The sequence below is a fragment of the Salvelinus fontinalis genome, chromosome 21 (assembly GCF_029448725.1).
Source record: "Salvelinus fontinalis isolate EN_2023a chromosome 21, ASM2944872v1, whole genome shotgun sequence".
Taxonomy (NCBI): Eukaryota; Metazoa; Chordata; class Actinopteri; order Salmoniformes; family Salmonidae; genus Salvelinus; species Salvelinus fontinalis.
The window spans coordinates 29,241,392-29,261,823 of NC_074685.1; the positions used below are offsets into that span (position 1 = coordinate 29,241,392).

General features: G+C 43.4%; 1 protein-coding gene across 5 annotated transcripts in view; it reads right to left on the bottom strand.

The window, feature by feature from the left end:
* The window catches only part of LOC129818583 (AP2-associated protein kinase 1-like), a 31,474-nt gene continuing 11,042 nt past the window's right edge, over positions 1 to 20,432 (bottom strand). The window contains exons 11-22 of one of the 5 annotated variants that reach the window (XR_008753961.1): positions 19,085 to 19,245; positions 17,629 to 18,039; positions 17,025 to 17,185; positions 16,681 to 16,910; positions 16,431 to 16,526; positions 15,744 to 15,842; positions 12,805 to 12,909; positions 12,437 to 12,538; positions 11,047 to 11,202; positions 10,629 to 10,739; positions 2,809 to 3,759; positions 1 to 2,644 (exon numbers count right to left, since the gene is read on the bottom strand). Coding sequence is in view for 4 of the 5 variants with exons in the window: in XM_055874623.1 (XP_055730598.1) it covers positions 2,987 to 3,759; positions 10,629 to 10,739; positions 11,047 to 11,202; positions 12,437 to 12,538; positions 12,805 to 12,909; positions 15,744 to 15,842; positions 16,431 to 16,526; positions 16,681 to 16,910; positions 17,025 to 17,185; positions 17,629 to 18,039; positions 19,085 to 19,245 (2,405 nt within the window). In the remaining variant the exon portion in view is untranslated. Of the gene's footprint in view, positions 3,760 to 6,794; positions 10,188 to 10,628; positions 10,740 to 11,046; positions 11,203 to 12,436; positions 12,539 to 12,804; positions 12,910 to 15,743; positions 15,843 to 16,430; positions 16,527 to 16,680; positions 16,911 to 17,024; positions 17,186 to 17,628; positions 18,040 to 19,084; positions 19,246 to 20,432 lie in introns of those variants that run through there. The other 4 variants (XM_055874624.1, XM_055874623.1, XM_055874627.1 and 1 more) reach the window with 4 other exon arrangements.

A 20,432-nucleotide genomic window follows, 5' to 3' on the forward strand; every position in this document is an offset into this window, starting at 1 on the left:
TTTAAACATTTCAACAATGTATTTGTTTTTTTAAGCAGTTGAATACAGACTTCTAGTACCAAATGTTTCTGTAAAAGTACACCTTGGAGATGAATGCTTGTGGTCTTGTTACCATTTTGAGAAATCGTATGGAACATCTCTGAATCACACTAGACACATTCATAATATAATACTTATTTTTTATAAGTACAACTTTAACTTCTCTAGAGCCTGTAAAGTACAAACGCTTTTCCCCCCTGTGACTGATAGATTAAAATGGGTTAAATGAGATATTATAGGACACAGAGACACAATCCTGTCGAGAGTGACCTCATATAGGCATGCCTGTGGCAAATCACTGCGCCAACGGCAACGAGCTAAACTAGGTGGCAGAGGGGTTGGAGGCAGTAAAAGCAAAGGCCAACTATGATGCCATAGAGCCCTGGCAGAGAAGGTTAGGCACTAGACTCACACACCCAAGGGAGCGCTGAGCCATGCCCCTGGATCAACTCCTTCTGTGTGACAGACAGGTAGATCACTCTACTACCGCTATTTCTGTTGCAATTTCCTACATGGTGAGGGTGATGCTGAGAACATGCTCGCACACACTGAAGCAATCAGAGATATAAAGACTCTTCACTTCCATGTTGTATAAGGACTACATTTGGTAAAATACCCTTCTGACCGATCACTCTGGACCATTAGTCATTAGTGGTAAGAATGCCACTTGACAGTGAGTACAATTACAAATGTGTAAATAAGCATATTGTTAACGTGAATGTTTAATAAGATTGGTAGACATGTAAAGGGACTGAATAAAAAGAAACAACCAGCCTACTACATAATTTCATGAAAAATCCTTCATTCTGTTAACAGCACAGTGTGGTTGTTAACAAAGCATTGACCAGTGAGGGTGTTGTTGAACAGTAATCACAGGTGAGAGCATCAGACTGCTGTGCTGTCCTCAACACCCTAGAAAGGCCAGAACCTAGGAAGAAATCTAGAGCGGAACCAAGCTCTGAGGGACGGCCAGTCCTCTTCTGGCTGTGCCGGGTGGAGCTATACACTTGTCATCGAGACAAGGAGGTGACTGAAAATGTTGTGTTGTTTGATGCAAGAAACCACTTTACAAAATAAAATTTATCATTATTCCCATACCATTATTAGAGAGAATCAGACAAATTATGCTACCCTCTGCCTATTGGCTACTTAGTTTATTCAAGCCTGTTTCAAAGTACAACACTGCCCCTTTAAGACAAAAAGAAAGCTCTTTACCTGACTCGCTTTTCAAAGATGTCTAGAAATGTACATCTTTTGTGCTCTTGTAGAGAACAATCACTCCCCCGTTGCTGACTACAAATGATATATAACTGGGCTAATAACTCACAAACTAGCAAAGGATATGAACAAATGTGCACACGTGGCTACATGCAGCTCTCGCTTTGATCTCAAAACAAGTGCATCTACCCATGACCGCTGATGCTGTAAACACAGTCCAGTTCAAAGGAATGGCACAGATCCATATATGGCAATGGTCTATTTGCATATAGGCCTACTGCAGCTCTGATTGGTTATGCCGCACCGGTCTGTGTAGAGTATGTGCCGAGGCGTGCCTGTCAATGTAATAGAATCCTGCTCTGATGCGTTCTGACGAAAAAACAAAATCTCTTGTAGTTAGTTTTGCATACTAAGTCTTGCATAGTTTGTTTTGTTTCGGGATGTTGCATTGAAAGTTGCTAATATTGCTTTGATCACAATTCCCACAGTAAAGGGAAACGGTGATAGTGTTAACAGGGAAAACTAGTAAGTTGCGTGAAGTTTAATCTCGTGCTTCTCTGCACGCGCTGATATTTCTTATAGCAGTCCCAGGGAGCTGCGTGCCCGAGCGCAGCTTAGACGAAACATTGGCCAGCATCCCTGTGGACCACTTTCAACATCTTGTAGAGTCAATGTGAATTGAGGCTGCTCTGAGGAGAAGGGGGGGGGGGTGCAACTCAATATTAGGAAGGTGTTCCTAATGTGTGTTAGAGTGCATTTTGATCCATAGTAACTTAACAAGACATTCAAATACCTCATAGAGATAGACTCCTGCTATGGTTATGGACCAAAGCTAAGTATCCTTCACGATAAGCCTTTCCTCTTGCTGTTGACAACAGGTCTTTTTATAAAACATTTAAAGACCTATGTTGACCTGTGAAGGAAACTACGTAAAACAACGGTTAAAAAGTATGGAGTAATAGAAGGAGAATATACACGTTTGACAGAGGTCAAATGTCACCAGCTCATCAGGAAAATACTCAACTGATGTAATTTAGTACTACCATAGTATAGTCGAACCATATAAACCCAATGTCATTTACACAACATTTAGTATATTATTAACATGGTGTTGAAAACAATGTAAAAAAAATTATATACAGTAAGTATACAAACACAAACCATTAACAAATAAAACAATATCCTTTGTTCTTCTTTTCCTTTTACATGGGAGATTTCTCAAATTCAGAAAATGTAGATTGCCATTAGTACTTTTAAAGTGAAACGATCCTGGACAATCTTTATTTTCAATATAGTTCTAGCAGTTTGATGTGTCCTGGAAATCCTCATGAAATGCAAATGAAGTGCCGCAATCTACCAGTGTTTCATCTGAAGGCGAATCAGAAAGCTGAGGTAGAACGAGCGTGTAAAAAAACAAGTTATATGGTTATACAAGAATATGGGCAAGATGGAGCAAGTCATGATTAATACGGCAATTGCACAGAAAAACAGTCAGTCTACCTATTACATCCTCAACAGAGGGAGCCAGAGTAATCTAGATTGCACACTTACAAGAGGGCTGCTGGGACTGGGTTATGCCCTCCACAGGGGGAAAGAGCAGGGCTGGCTTGGGACAGACTTCCGCTGATAACCTCCCTCCTTACATGTAGGCACTAGATGGAGGCCAGCTTTGGCATTTGGTGTGGGGCCAGATTTTGAATTTGGGGAGAGGGGAGGGGGGGTCCAGATATCAAGGCTTTCCCTGTTGGCATCTGGGGTGGAAGGGAGCCCTGAGGAATGGATCCACTATAGCTCTGCCTCCAATGGTCCAGGAGTGCAGGGGGCCCACAGCCACCGAGCCCACAGCAGCCTGCTGCCCCACACTGGATACCACGCGGTGGGCTGCGACAGGCTGCTGGGGCAGGGGGACCTCTGAGCACCGGGAGTACCTGGGCTGGGCCTGCCGGATGATGGGCCTAGGGGCAGCAACAGGTGTGAACAGGGCCTTCCCCTGGACACTGGGATGTAAAAGACTATGGGGATGGTGGGTGTTTGGCTGGACCTGGCAGAGGGGCTGTTTGTTGGGCTGTGGAGGGTGGGAGACAGTGACAGCAGCCCCAGCTATCTCATTCCTCTTCCCAAAGGGGGCCTGGAGGAAAGGATCAGATGGCAGAGCAGGCTTGTGGGCCAGAGGGAAAGGGGAGTTGGTAAACACATCTCTCCCTTCTTTCCCTGCAATCCTGAAAGGGGCCTGCAGGAAGATATCAGGGGAGGGGACTGGGTGCTGCTGTGTAGGAGGTGAGAAACACTGGGACTGTTTCTGGCCGGGCTTGATTGGCTGGTCAGAGGACTTAGAAGGCAACAGGTGGGAGTTTGTCTCATCTGGATACAGTGAGGGGGGAATGATGCTGCTGTGGGCAAAGGGAGGTCTCTGTCTGTGCTCCTCTTCAACAGCTGGTCCAGAGCTGTCGGTCCTGGAGGAACCTGGTAGTGTCTCACAGCTGCTAGGTTCCCTCTGCAGGTCTGTAGGGTACAGAGGACAACAGTCAGACTGACGGGCCGTTTAAACCAGGACAGTCAACTAACATTCAAGTTCATTACACATTGTAATGACTAGTTTTGTTATGGTGTGCACAGAATGTGACGGGAAATGATATACAATCTAAACATGATTTGACATACCATTCACATACACTAGTTACTTCCCACTGAAAATCAAAATGTGTCAATTGAATTTCTGAATGGTAAGTCAAACAAGACCAGACAGGAGAGCAATCTGAAGCTGCCATTGCCCCTCGGAAAGTAGTGAGAGATCAGGGGAGTGGGGCAATCCTTTTCTGAGAACTAGCAAGCTCTAACAGATAAGATATTGATATTTAGAAATAAAACAAAATAATACTTTAAAAGGTGTAAAACCAAACCGAAAGTGTCAATTTGATAATGGACATACAGTGCCTTCAGAAAGTATTCACAACACTTGACTTTTCCCACATTTTGTTGTATTATAGCCTGAATTTAAAATTGATTACATTTTGATTTTGTGTCACTGATCTACACACATTGTCATGAGTCAATAAGTATTCAACACTTTTGTTATAGCAAGCCTAAATAATTCAGGAGTAAAGATGTTGTGCAATAATAGTGGTTAACACGATCTTTGAATGACTACTTCATCTTTGTACCCCACAGATACAGTTAACTACTCAACTGAGGGACCTTACAGTTCATTTCAAGCACAGATTCAACAACAAAGACCAGGGAGGTTTTCCAATTTCTGGCAAAGAAGGGCACCTATTGGTAGATGGGTAAAATTAAAGAAGATACTGAATATCCATTGGAGCATGGTAAAGTTATTACTTACACTTTGGATGGTGTATCAATACACCCAGTCACTACAAAGATACAGGCGTCCTTCCTAACTCAGTTGCCGGAGAGGAAGGAAATTACTCAGGGATTTCACCATGTGGCCAACGGTGATTTTAAAATAGTTAGAGTTTAATGGTTGTGAAAGGAGAAAACTAAGGATGGATCAACAACATTGTAGTTACCCCACAATACTAACCTAAATGACAGAATGATATAAGGAAGCCTGTGCGGAAGAAAATATATTCACTAAAATAATACTGCAAAAAATGTGGCAAAGAAATCTTTTTTCCCCCTGAATACAAAGCGTTACGTTTGTGGCAAATCCAACACATCACTGAATACCAGTCTTCATATTTTCAAGCATGTTGGTGGCTACATCATGTTATGGGTATGCTTGTCATCGGAAAGGACTAGGGAGATTTTTTTTTTTAGAACAAAAACGTAATAGAGCTAAGCACAGGCAAAATCCTAGGGGAAAACTCGTTTCACTCTGCTTTCCAACAGACACAGGAGCATACCAACCTGCATCACACTGACTGCTGCTTCTGAAGCTAAGCAGGGTTGGTCCTGGTCAGTCCCTGGATGGGAGACCAGATGCTGCTGGAAGAGGTGTTGGAGGGCCAGTAGGAGGCACCCTTTCCTCTGGTCTAAAGAAATATCTCAATGCCCCAGGCCAGTGATTGGGGACGTTGCCCTGTGTAGGGTGCTGTCTTTTGGCTGGGACATTAAACGGGTGTCCTGACTCTCTGTGGTCACAAAAGATCCCATGGCACTTATCGTAGGGGTGTTAATTAACCCTAGTGTCCTGGTTAAATTCCCAATCTGGCCTTCATACCATCTTGGCCACCTAATCATCCCCTGTAACTATTCCCCAGGCTGTTACTGTAAATTAGAATGTGTTCTCAGTCAACTTATCACGTGAAATAACAGTTTAAAAAAATGTACCTTTCAGCAAGACTAGAACGAGGCCAAATATACACTTGAGTTGCTTACCAAGACAACACTATAACAGTTTTGCCTTGAAAATGGCTGTCAAGCAATGATCAAACCAAAAGATTCTTCCACTTTGACATCACAGATTGTGTGTAGATCGATTACAAATCCATTTTAATCCCACTTTGTAAGACAAAATATGGAAAAAGTCAAGGAGTGTGACTTGACTGTGTCCACCTCACTAATAATCACCAACATGAAAGCCTGACAGTTAGGAATCATAGAAAATGTAAAAAAAATATGGAGATGACTATTTTCTGCAAATTTTGACAGCAAGAAAATATAACACATTTTCAGTGCGGCCCTCCAGACCTCATTGAAGACTGAATGCAGGCCCTGGATTTTTACAACAAAACCTACTTGAAATGTATTTATATGGAATTAAAATATATAAAAAAACAAGACATGATAAACAAGAGTTATAGAATCAGATAAAAATATGAACAGGATGGAGAAAAAAAAAGTTGCATTGAACTCAGTGACATTTGATCAAAACATGTTTTGCAAAGGAACAAAATGAAAACAGATGGAAGGAAAATAATTCAATCATCCAAAGGGTATGTAGGTTCTGTATGCCTCTCTTTAATAGTAGGATATAAAAGAAAACCCATTGGTCCACAGTAAGGAAGAGACAGAGGGGCAAGCAGGCATGCATGCATTTCCACAGAGGCAGTCTTACCTGTGCAGACAGGGAGCAGACAGAGCAGCGTTAGCTTGCAGTTCCAGAAGGGGAGGGTTAATGGGGTTAACCCCAATTTAAAAAAATTGTTAATATGACATGAGAGCCACCATGGGAATAAGTATGTGTGTGAGTTCTTGTATACGAGTTATCCTTATCAACATTCTAAGTGTGTGAATGTATTCAAAGCAAGGATTAGGAATATTTTCCATCATATTTTCTCATGAAACTAAGAAATCTACTCTGAATGTCATCTCCCAAACATGAGTAATTGAACCTCTGTGCATGTGTAAATAAGGTAAAAATAACTAGTGATTAATTTGCAGTACGTGATTGAATTGATTGTACCTCAGTAGAAGCGTTTTTTTAAAAAGACAACAGCTAGTTAAAATGTGTCGCCCCTCTCCCTCTGAATCAATCTCTGCCAATCCATTACGTTAACCACATGACTGCCACTGTGAGGGCGTCAAATTCTCAACAAACCCCCCCTCAGTCCCTCAATCAATACTCCACACAACAGTACATTCACATGAATATGTTTATTCGACATCCCTCTCTTTGTAATTCTTTAGTTATCTCACAAAAATAGATTTGTGCACACAGAAATCACAGCTCTGACGCATGATTGGGTGTCATAGAAACGGACAGGGATCCAGAACAACAGCTTTTTCACTTTTTGCAAAAACAACAGGGTAACATGAAGGTTCTCTGTTTTTCACAACAACAAATGTAACTACCTGGAGGGCAAGACCTTTACAACAGCACAGTGGTGTCTACAGGAAGAAGCAAGGATTGCATAGGTCAATAGCCACATGAGTATCTATCTATCTATCTGCAGATGATGTGAGGGGGGCTAAGATGTGAACTTCCGCCTTCCATTGGTTGCACATGTCTACAAAAGCCTGAGATAGATGGGACACAACATTGGATTTTAGAATACTGTCAATAAGTGTTGTCGCTTGGCATGCCTTGTTTTCGAATACTGCAGTAGAGCAATTATCTGTAATTCCTTAAATGCCCAACAGCATAGCGAGCAGTCCTATCAGGGCGTGTATGTGGTGGTCGTGGAGTCCTGTGTAGTGCTTGCCCCTCTGTCTGATACACAACCACTTCATTACACACTTTACAGTAGTGACAACATGATATGACGAGTCATTATTTCTTTCCGTTCCCCATATTCAAATCAGATCACTGACTCCAGTGGTCCACTCAAAAAGACAGATGCTCTACTCTCAGATACAGTGGCTTGCTTCCTCTATAGGCAACAGAGTGACTCGGGCGCAATTCAAGACGGCCTGTGCTTTTCAATATGACGAACACCAACACCACTGTCGATGTCACTGTTTTTGCAGCGAGTTCAAACAACACCACAACCGCGTCACATCCAACAACTCAGACTGGCTAGGAGTTACATTACTGTATGTCCACACACACACACCAATGACAACACTGTCTACCAACAAACCAGAACATTCAACAACACGGTCATGCTTCGATATGCATCTTTTTGATCATGTCAAATCTGTGCGGAGAAAGCATGGAGTCATGGCACTATTTCAGTGAAGACTGTAGTTCTGCCTTTGTACAGCGTGAGTAAGTATGGTACAGTATAAGACATGGTAAAGTTCCCTGTGTAGTGGTCCCATTGCACAACAAACTAGTTTGTTTATAATACAATCCTCCTTAGGTGAAGGCAAGTAAACAGATGCTACTTGGAGAAATCCTACCCAACCCTCAACAGATCAAAGCTAAGATTGTCATAACTGTATGTTTTTACTAATGTCACAATAGTAATCCGGGGAGAAATATGGCGGGAAACACATTCTCAAACACAGCTGCACAAACAGGAAAAACATATCATGTATTTCTTCTAGAATAGTCATCTTAAGAATTATATTTATATATATTATCCATCTTTATTTATAGACTAATATTCAGTTCATACATTCATTCTCTAACACTACTCATACTCACATTTAATATTAGTTACATATGAAATTAATTTTTCTATATATATTTTTTTTGTTCACAATGTAACGCTACGATGACAGATGAGGAACAGAGCACATTTGACCAATTACTTTTTGAGGAACCAAAACGTAAAGACCACTGGATCAGAGTCCGTGGGTATTGCAGGTAAACATACATTTACAGTATGTAGGGCCGATAAATGACTATGATATAGGACCTATGTACATGTAGGAATGGACGTTTTGTGGGAATGCACATTTGAAGGGAATGATTGCGTGGGCACATACAGCCTGAAATGAAAGGGATGATATGGACTGTCTGTATACATGTAGTCAGACTAAAGAGGTCAAGAAAAGAAAAATGAGCAAATAAATGCTTTCGAAAAGCATCAACGTTGTCAACGTGCAGCCGACTCCCTAGCCAAGCTTGTGTTTTCACATCTTAGCTTCTTCCTTTGGGAATGTTAACTCCACATTTCTGTTATTGTAGGCTTAAAGCCTTATGTTGGTGCGAACGTATTCGCTTTTTGAAGAACTTACTCGCTAATTTCCACAGATAAGGAAGGGTCAACCTCTGGAACAGCTGGTGGATCTGACATCCCATCCATCCTACCTGCAGGCTATGATCTGACATCCCATCCATCCTACCTGCAGGCTATGATCTGACATCCCATCCATCCTACCTGCACGCTATGATCTGACATCCCATCCATCCTACCTGCAGGCTATGATCTGACATCCCATCCATCCTTCCTGCACGCTATGATCTGACATCCCATCCATCCTACCTGCAGGCTATGATCTGACATCCCATCCATCCTACCTGCACGCTATGATCTGACATCCCATCCATCCTACCTGCAGGCTATGATACCTCATGCTAAGTGCTAAAACACAAGCCCTGACAACACGGCCACTGAAAGGTAGATAATTAAATTGGCAGATATACCCTTGATTTTTTTTGTTTGTCTACAATATACAATAAATAAATGGTGTGATATTGGTGTTACCAAATGTGTGCAAACAAATAATAATCCAAGTGAAATATAACAGTGGAGAAAGGAGACATCTACTTGTGCACCATAACAACTAGCCAACAACTACAAGAGTGGAGTTCTCTGGTTCCCTATAGGACACAATGCCGTGTGACTGGACACTGATCCTAGACATACCAGAGACGGGAATAAAACATGGTGAAACATTCTACAGAAAGAACAACTCTTGGATGAAGTTAGTGTGTCATCAACGCAAAAGGTAGAAGCAGCATGGCGTGACCTTGTTTGCCATGATGACCCCAGAAGGGCAAGAAAATATAAATGCTGTGAAAGCATGAAATGAGAGGGCAGAAGAAGAAAAGTGGTGGGCATGACGGGAATCAATACCAGAGGCATGACGGGAATCAATACCAGAGGCATGACGGGAATCAATACCAGAGGCATGACGGGAATCAATACAAGAGGCATGACGGGAATCAATACCAGAGGCACGACGGGAATAAATACCAGAGGCATGATGGGAATAAATACCAGAGGCATGATGGGAATAAATACAAGAGGCATGATGGGAATAAATACCAGAGGCATGATGGGAATAAATACCAGAGGCATGATGGGAATAAATACCAGAGGTATGGGACAAACACGAACAGGACAATGGCCCAGTGTGTTTGGAATCACAGGTGGAGTTCACATGGAACAAGCGTTAGTCACGGGAACGAATAGTGGAACGGGGGTGTAACGATTAATGTTGGGGTCTACTCTCCTCTCGAGCGTTACTACTTCTACCTCATCCCTCCACCCCCCCACTCTCTCTCTATTTAGTGTCCCGGCTCCCCAGCGCCCTCTACAGGTCGATGAGCTGGTCCACCATGAGCAGGGAGCGGGCCAGGCTGGGCAGGCTGGACTCAGAGCTGCCACTGTTACTGCGAGAGTGGCCTCCTGAAACTGGCCGGACAGAGACGAGGGGGGCAGGGGGGGTGGGCCAGGGCGAAGCAGGGGGGAGGAAGGACAGGGGGAGAAAGCAGGGGAGGGAATAAAGAACAGAGAAGCCAGGGAAAAGAGGAAGAGAAGATGCAGTTACAGAAGACAAAGACAGGAAGTAAGCGGAATTGCTCTCCACATACAATCTATGAGCGTCGTTAGAAGAAGGAATAACTACACACAGGGAGAATGGCTACTCAGATTAATCTAAGAGGGGAAGAGGAGCAGGGTTCAATTACACTACTGAGGACACTGACTGGAATCAATCCCAGAATTCATCTGACCATGGCTGAGGAACAGTAGGACATCATCATCTCAGAGTGTGGGACAAGGCCCACAAACCCATTCTCTGCCCTTCCTCCTGGCCCTGCATGAAGGCTGGCTTGAACACCACCCTGTCCTTACCTTGAGAGGAGTTTTTGGAGCCCGTGACAGGGATGGGGTCAAACTCATCCTCGTTGCCCGTCTCTGCACTTGGCGCAGGCTCAAAGCCTGGGATCAGGAGATCAGAGGAGTCTGCAGAAGAGGAAGGCAGAGAAAGGAGGAAGGGGAGGTTAAGGTGTTTGGGAGAGGAATAAGAAATGTCCGAAATAGAGAGAGATAAAGGAGGAATAGGAGGTGGTGTGTCGCGCAGCTACAGAGGTTCAGAGTTAGAATGCAAGTCAGTAGAGCCTACTAGCGTAGTTGTGACTAGAGCTAGCCTCTTAACAGGGATAACCTAATCAGTTGTTCCTACAAGATACATCAAGTTTAAACAGAAGCACACTCGCCTCTCCAATTGTAGGCCTAAGTGGCACAGTTCGGGCTTGTGGGTGTGCCTTACCTGCCAGCAGCTGGGTGCAACCCGCAGATACCAGGTCAAACTCATCCAGAACAGACCCAGTGCCAGTGGAAGCGGGAGCAGAGGAGAAAGAGTAGGCTCCAGAGGGGGGAGAGATGAGAGAGCAGCCCAGCAGAGTGTCTTCCACAAGCAGGGGGTCTGGGAGGGAGGGCAGAGGAGGCGAGATTTAGACGAGGTAACAGGAATTGTTAGTTCAGGATAAATGAATCACTGTATAATGTTTAGTAAAACATTTTAAAGCACCAAGGACAAAGTATGAAAAAAACTCCACATGTTCCTAGTAGCACTTATTAAAGGCTCAGCGCAGTCAAAATTCTGCTTTTCCTGTGTTTTGTATCATATTGTACAACAGCTGAACTAACACTGTAAAAGAGTGAACAAATTTGATCAGTGTTATTCCGGAGGGTTGCTGGTTGAATACAATCTACCTAGGACCTTCAAACCAGCAGGTTTGCATGGGCGGGAGTTTTGGCTTTCCATGGTGACGTCACCATGTGATAAATTGGTTAATAGACCGATAACAAAGAACGTTCTAAACCTCTCTGCCAATAACAGCTAATTTTCAGTTTTCCCTTCCCCACCCACACCATTCCCAGACAGTCCTAACAAAATTCTTGCTTGAGATTTTTGGGGACAAAAAAGCTATTTTTGCCCATTTTAATGGAAATCTATTACAGTGAGTTAATTGTTACCCAGAAATGATTTGCTATTGATATAAAAACGGCTACATCGGGCCTTTAAATGTCACGCTATAGAATGTATGATAAAAGAGGCACTACACATCAAAGTATCCAACCGTAAGTGAGTCATTGTACTATGCCCTGTCCAGAAATGAGCCTACACAGATGTGATGTATTTTTGCTTGCATCATCAAATCATTCAACAAAGCCCCGGGTGATGCAATTACAGAGACTTGCATTAAATACACAGCATAATAAACGTCCCAATTCTCAAAAAAACAGCCTCGTCCTGTGAATAATAGTTGTGCAAGGACACCGTCATCTGTTTTTCAGAGTTGAAGTGGGCCTATGCTTTTTCATTTCTCCATTTCAAATTAGCCATTTTATTTCATGTCAGTTTTGAATCAGAACATTGGTTGTGAATGACACGTTAATAACTGGACTAACCAGGCTAATAATAGACAAACACTCCAAATATCAATCAACTGTGGTCATTGTACTCAATGGCTTCATTCCATCCTCTGAAAACCTTACACAATGACCCACTACCATCGTGGAGCTGGTATTACCAGTAAAAACGTCAACCTAAACCTTTTTGTTTCCTCGGATCTAAATCATCATCTTCCACTGTTGCATTGTATTCTGGGAACATCTAGATTGCGTGTCGTCTTGCCTGCGAGACAGAAACTAACCAGGAAGCAGTGCAGAGTCTGTCTCAGACTGGGACACAGGAGCTTCCAGACCAGGGATCAGAAAGTCCAGACTCACCAGAGACTCCTCTGTTGGACCCACTACTGTACACGTAGAGAGAGAGAGAGAGGGAAGAGAAGGCGAGCGGGAAGCAAAGAGGGAGGCGGAGAACAAGGAAGGGAGGCGGAGACAGGGAGAAAGTGAGGGATTAAGAGGACACCCACAAGAGAACAAAATAAGATAAACATAGGGCAGATAGAGGACATTGCCATGGAGCATTCAATGGAAAACCTTGACTTTTGGAGAGCAATGTAAAAGTGGGTACAGTTGTGAAATCTCCAGGAGAGGCTGAAAGACAAAGTACTTTTACCATTGACAGCCTCCTCCATAGTTCCACTAAAAGGATCAGCCATGGACAGGAGGTCAGGGAGCAGGAGGTGTGTATCTGGGGACTTCAGTCCCTCAATAAGCTTCTCTATAGGCCCAGAGAGAAAAGAAGAGCAAGGAGGAGAAAATGGAGAGAGAGAGAGAACAGTAAGAAAAAGTGAGAGTGGCAGCATTACTTCACCTAGCGAGTATAGCATTTCACATAGTCATGGCCAGAACAGAAAACACCATCGAATTTAGCAGTGCAAGTGAGGATGGAGAAAAGGGGTGAAGAAAGAGAGAGAGATGAGAAGAGGGTGAAGGAGAAGTGATGAATAGAAAGGAAGAAAAGCAAAGGGAGCTATGCTATAGGGAATGTGGGAGGATGGGTGTTCAATAAGGGCAAATGATGACACAGCTCCAGCACATCATGGGATGGAAGTATAGAGACCACAATATCGTATTTACGTTTTCAGAAATATAGGCCTATATAGATAGGCTCATGTACACTTTCTGGAACTAATCTCCTCCAAAGATGCACTCCGTGGATCCTCCAAGCCTGCCCATTATTTGCAGAGAATGCACAGAACAACATATTTTATCGCTCACGTGTAGGCCTATACAACTTTGACCACACTCAACCCACGCATATCGTTAAGGGCCATTTCCTGGTATAGTGTAAACGGTAGCACCGCAGTTCATGGGGAGCCAACGAAGGAACATTGCTGATTAATTCATATTTACATTTGGGTAATTTAGGAGATGCTCAAATCCAGAGCGATTTACAGTAGTGAGGGCATACTTTAAAAAAACATTTCATACTGGTCACCCGTGGGAATCAAACCCCCAACCCTGGCGTGACATGTTTGGGGCAAAAGATAGCCTAGCGTTTAGGGCGTTCGGCCAGTAACCGAAAGGTTGCTTGATCGAATCCCCGAGCTGACAAGGTAAAAATCTGTCGTTCTGCCCCTGAACAAGGCAGTTAACCCACTGTTCCTAGGCCGTTACTGTAAATAAGACATTGATCTTCAGTGACTTGCCTAGTTACATAAAGGTTAAATAAATAAAAAATGTGCCATGCTCTACCAACTGGGCCACACTAGTGTCCCCTAGCTCCAAATAGCCAGATATGGCTGAGACGTAATGATATGACAATCTATTCCAGTCAGTAGTAATTGAGAGCCCTCATGGAGATCGTCTGCCATGGTATTTACTGTACATTATCAACATTGATAGTGTTTTAATCAATAGAAGCCTTAAAAAAAACTGGAAAAGTTTTCAATTGTTTAATTAAGCTATTGACTTTTACATTAGCTTTCAAGGGTTTTGTAATCGATTATGTTGATAAATAAACACAACAAAAATAGTAGAAAATGTTTTTTTATGTACCAGTGACTTAAACAAAAATAAGATAAAGAAATGAGAAAATGGAAAAAATAGGTTGGGTATAAATTCATTGATTACAGATGGATAAGACAAAGGTGATAACAGAATGACATATTAGGACAAATAAAGCTGGAGACAGACATTAAAACAGAGCTAAATAGAGGAAAGAATCTCTCCTTACAGAAGAGCAAGAGGATCTTCTAGGGCAACGAAACTATTTGCTGAAGAACCGCTCACGTTGAAGAAACCTTTTTATAAGCTTTCTTTCCACCACATTCCAACAGGCCAGTTAAAATGCATTTCGAATTAGTACTCTCAAAGTAAAACAATGAGATGTTTGTTCACACAGCCACAAAACCCTAAATGTTACTTTCACACCAGATGAATAAAACGGTCACACAGAGAGTGCTAGCTAATAGCTACGTCCACTAGCCGGGGTTATCCCTAAAGACCACTCTGCACACCAGGTTCTCACAACACAACCCACCTCTCCACTATGTACTTCCAGCTGAGCCAGTGGACTGCCAAAACAAGTTCACTACAGCCCCTTAAACTGGGGGGAGAGAGAGCACTGTACATCATTGCTAGCAACGTGACTAGCAGTACTTTGGCTTCCTTAGAGCAAAATGCCACGTTACAATTTGAAGTGCTGCATTATTTTGGGCTTTATTTTAGGCTGAATCAACAAAAGAGGAGGCGTTGAAAGGTTTTTGAGAACCACTAAGTGGAACAGTCCAGGGTTGCCATGACCACAAAGGAACACTAATTGTGTGTGGATACCAAGGGTGCCTTCGTAAATTAGCTCTGGGCCATTTGTAAATTCAGAGCGTTTCGCTCTCGGAGTGATCAGAGTGCATACTGGAGACACTGGCCGAGGAGTAGGGTTCATCAGAGTGTTCTGACCTCACAACAGCAGTCAAGCATCGAAACTAACTAGCGAACATTGGCTAGATTGCTAGCTACTTTTAGACACACAGAGCGAGATCACTCCAACCATTTTACTCACCATAGCGAGTAGACTGTTTATGTAATTATTATTATTTATTTTTTAATTTTTTAAAATGTAACCTTTATTTAACTAGGCAAGTCCATAAAGAACAAATTATTATTTACAATGACGGCCTACCGGGGAACAGTGCCTTGGTCAGGGGCAGAACGACAGATTTTTATTTGTCAGCTCGGGGATTCGATCCAGCAACCTTTCGGGTTATTGGCCCAACGCTCTAACCACTAGGCTACCTGCCGCCCCTAGAGGGTTATTCCTTGTAACGGTGTTACTGGCAACAATTGAATTCAGTTTAGTGTTAATGTTTACTGGCACCTATCCTAACAACAGACACATGTTGTTCGTAAATTCATTAACTATTCTGTGCTCTGGCACTCTCAAACCAGAGAGCTCTGAACTTAAGGTAGATTCCCAGATTGAATTTACGAAAGCACCCTAATTCTGGTCTTAACGTTGGCAATAGATTGCCAGCATCACAGTATGTCATGTTGATACGCGAGTTAAGTGATTTGGAGTGTGCTTTTACACAATAGAAAAGGACACTTCCTTACCTGGAGTGTCTGAGAGTGCTAGGATGCTGAACGGGACAGGAACAGTCAACAAAGACTCTCCTGTATCCAGGCCAAGGAGGTCTTCAGATTGCTCTACTTCTACAGTAAGTAGTAAGGCAGGGGAAAACAACAGACACACTAATGAACACTTTAGAGATACACAAAGTACGGCATGTCCATCTCCGTCTGATTAGAAGTAGAGATGATTGAGCATGGAGAGCTCAAGGCAAAGAGACAGGGTTTTCTTGGTAAGTTATTCAGTGAAGAGGTCCCATTAAACGGCTAGCTAGAGATTTGAGCATACAGAGTTAATGAAAGCTTTCAGATAGAAATGTCTTAGAGCTCAGAGGGCCATTGATGAGGTCACAGAGTGGACCATTCACTCAGCAGGAATATAGAAGCACTTTTATCAACTTCTACTGTCCTCCAAGAGCTGCTGAATTTTCTCTTCAGTTTGCTCCTCATTTCATGCACCTTGTCTGGAGAGTTGGATAGCAACAGCGTTCCCTTCCCTTAATGCCATAGAAAGGCATAGAACAGCGTTTCATAGGATTTCTATGGGTATGTCACTGTAGCTGTTTAATGGATGGAGGACGTGATTGCTATAGGAAGAACAAAGGAGCTATGGGGATATCTGAGAGATATACAGTAGGGAGATATGAGTGATGGAGATGAGAAGGGTCTCACCAGCAGGTTGGGGGGCTGTTTCCCGAGGGGAGGAGACCTCCAGCAGGCCAGGTATCAGGTCCTCTGTGGGGGCCGTCTCCACCTCTGCAGACACGTCTAACAGCGAAAAAGACAAAGTAACTTATACTGCAGCTTTATCTGGTTGGAAATAGTATTATAGCAGAGGATATATTACAAATTAGGTAGAAGATTGTACTTTTAGCGCCCATCTCTTAGAATTATGAACACATTATTTCACACACAGCCTTACCATCAGCCCGTTCGTCAACCAAGTCTTTGTTAATCAGATGCTCCGCACTGAGATTGGAGAAGTCATCATCACCAAAAGGGTTCCAGGCGGGCTGACTGAGGGAGCCGATGGGAGGGCCAGGGGCAGAGGCAGGGGAAGGGGCAAAGGCAGCAAAGTTGCCATCCTGGGCAGGTTCACAAATACTCTGCTGAAGGGACTGGGTAGAATTGGGTGGAATTGTACCAACAGATCTGGAAAAACACACAAAGGCCGAAACAGGTTAACTTGTTATTACACATTCAAAACTAAATATATTTAATTAAGGCTGATATTTCAGGTGATGACGTCGTTTCTCCATATCTTACATTAACTGGTCGGGGCCATCTTCTGCTGTGGCCTCCTGCAGTGGCTGGGTGGAGTCACTTCTAGGTAGCCCACCGACCGAATTCTGGGTAAAGTCACTCGGGGTGCGCTCTGCAGCCTTTGGAGAGTGGGGCGGGGTCTTGGACAGAGCAGGAAGAGAAGTCTGGAGTGACAGAGAGAGGAAACAGATCATCTAAACAACACAAATAGGGGGAAGAAGAGGAGACTCATTTTAAAGAACTAAACGCACTCACTAATGAATAACTGTCAATGCCAAATACATACAACACAAAATAAAATGTGGTGAACAAAGTAAAATAATACAAATTAAAGTGAAAAGAAATGGGTAAAACAAGAGTCTATCACACCGAAATGAGGATAATTCAAACATTCACAAGGATCACAATGGATTTCGCAGGGGGTTTTAAGGAACTAAGAGAACAACACTCAAATGAACAAAACTGAAAAGACAAGAAAACGATGAAGGCTGATGGCATTGCCATTGACGATGGATGTCTGGGTGAAACAACGGATGGCCTGATGTCACTTTCAAGCAGGCTTTGACAGCTCAGGGAGCAGAATCGTTTTAGGCTGCAGGTATGTTACCGTCTCTGTCTCAGCTGTGTTCTGACTGGTTTTAGCAGGGATGGACTGGGCCTGGACAGGTGGCTGTTGGTCCGCTTCTAGCTGGGCCACTGGTTGCTGGGCAACTGGTTGTAGAGGAACTGGTTGCTGCTGAGCTGTAGGCTGCTGTGCAGCCGGAGGTTGGGCTGGAGTGGGCTGAACGGTTGGCTGCTGCTGGGCCTGGCTCTGGCCGGCCTGCTTACGACGTGCTGGGGCTTTGGGTGGGGCTGGGCTAGACGGGACCTGGGCCTTCTGGGGGATGGGACTGGCCAGCGAGGGAGGCACAGCCTGTAGTGGGGCGCTCGGGGCCTCAGTCTTGGCCTGCACAGGTGGGACTCCTCCCCCTGCTGCGGTGACTGCTGCCGCGATTGGCTGCTGCTGCAGTTGCCCTAGCTACCACACAAAGACGGACGACAGCACACAGCGTCAACAAACCATGACAACGAAGACAAAGCTGCTTTACACACAGACAACATAGCGTGCCACTAAGAATGCATGTGGCTGTTATCGTGGGTTCAGAACGATACATATAATACTGGAAAACTGCCTTCCCTAACTAAAAACTAAGGACACATTACTCCATCACTTGTGTCTTTGTTATAAATCGGAGACTGTAAAACATGTCATGAAAATGTAAAGGGGAGCCATTGTGTGTTACCGTCTTTGGTTCATTTTCCTCTTTAATGCTCGCTTCTTCTCTGTTTGGTGAAAAGTTTCCTGCACTTGACTTATCTCCTTATCCAAGCTTGTTCCATGACACAGTCTATACAAGGGGCGACTAAACAATAACCCAACCCTGAGCAGCAACTCGTCTTACAGAAGGTATTTTACAGCTGGTATAAGTGTCCTGAATTCACTAAGCAACAAAATCCTACACGTTTTCTACATTTCTTTGAAATACATTTTTCCTGACCCTTTAGAGTGTAAAGAGGAACATTCTCATTCAAATCGTTTTTTAGCAATTATATTAACACATTTGTGTAAAAAAAAAGAAAAAAAGACTGGTCGGTACTGTAATTCTTTAATAACTTCCAGATTCTCAGAGCACTATGGGGGGAAACTCACCTGGTGACGCCACCACCAACATGGAAGCACCCACCTGGTGGTTATTATTGCACCAGAAAGCTTACAACTATCACAATGCACATTAAAAATCTTCAGTATCTATGGTCACTTCTCAGAGCAGGAATGCTGATTTGAGATCAGTTATTCCTTTTAAATAACAATAAATAAGATTACGTCATGGACAGGGGTGACCTGATCCTAGATAAGCACTCATTCTGAGACATTGTATCCCTGAGAACAGTCAACATCCACTTTCTGCCAACGCTGCTAAGAGTGGGATCGACCAGACCAAACCCTGCTTGACTTCAGAGACAAGCCAGCAGTGGGATGCAGGGTGGTATGGCTGTGGGCTTGGGTGGCTGCCTGGCTTTACCTGCTTCTGCTGAGCAACAGCTTGGGGCTTTCCACCCAGCTGAAGTGTGGCCTGACTAGGAGGGTTCTGTGAACGGCCGGTCACTGGCTGAGGCGGAGCTGTGGTCTGTGCCTTCTGTGATTGGAGGGCTGCCGCTTGCTGGGCAAGGTTTAAGTTGACTCCTGCAAGGAGTACAGAATCTGGTTACTATACAAGCCATGAAACAATTCAAATATATTTTTCATGCTATATTAATACAAACAATGTTGTCGTCACACATTCCGTTAAAGGTTACGTTAAATGCATTTACATTTGTTAATTTAATGGTACACAGACAAGACAACAGTTAGGATAAAAGACTAGACTAAACCCCCACCCATCCCCACAGGACCCGGTTTACTGCAGATATTATAGCAGTCGTCTTATTTGTTCAATAACAGTAGTCCACAGCTCAACATTTGTCTCTTTAGCACCAAGCATAAGGGACAGAGAAAGTTCCATGTAAGCAATTTCCAAAGCACCCCCATTGATGCCATGGCAGAGAGTGAGACTCTCGCCAATGTAACGCAGCCATCTTTTCGGCTGCCATATACTCTTCCCGCAAACCATACGGTTGATGGAAGAGTTGTCATTGAGAAGAAGTGGAATTGGTGAAAGGGAATATTTTTTTGCAACAATGACAGTTCATGTCCTATAGGAGTTATAGGGAATTAGCTTAGCCTATGGTCAATCTGCAGAATGCTGCTGCCATGGTAATGTGGTCTAATAGATACGGAAATGAATTGGCTGCTAAGTGTTATTTTGTTTGTTAATTACATTACCTCCCTGTTGAGAAATACAGTAACATAATTAGACATGGCAGGTGTCATAAGCAGTGAGTGGCTTGGCTCTGCATGGTTAAATAATTGAGTTAAGGTAATTCCCCATCAAAATGCAATAAAGTACACAACTCTCCAGTGTCCTGTCTATCACTGGCGGAAAAGCAGCACAAAAACAAAGTGAAGTCATTCTGCTCTAGAGCAGTGTGTCTTGTTAGAGGCGGGAAAAATAATCAGAGCACGGCAACTCTTTGGCAAGACCTCATTAGATGAGAGTGTTGAGAGACAAACTAAACAGACCAGCCAAGTGTTCTCTCCATTGGTTTCTAAATGAGAGACCGATCATTTTCTACTAAATATAACTTGGATCTAATTTGAGAAATAATTCAACCAAATTTGGCAGAATGTTCTGAGCAGTTTGAACCTTAAGAGAATATTGTTGATTTATCAAAAGTGGGGGGGGAACAAGTATGTTTCAGGTCAGTTCAGGTTCAGCTCTATGTGAGCTACCTAGCTTCTTCTGGTACATGCCCACTTATGCAGACATTTAT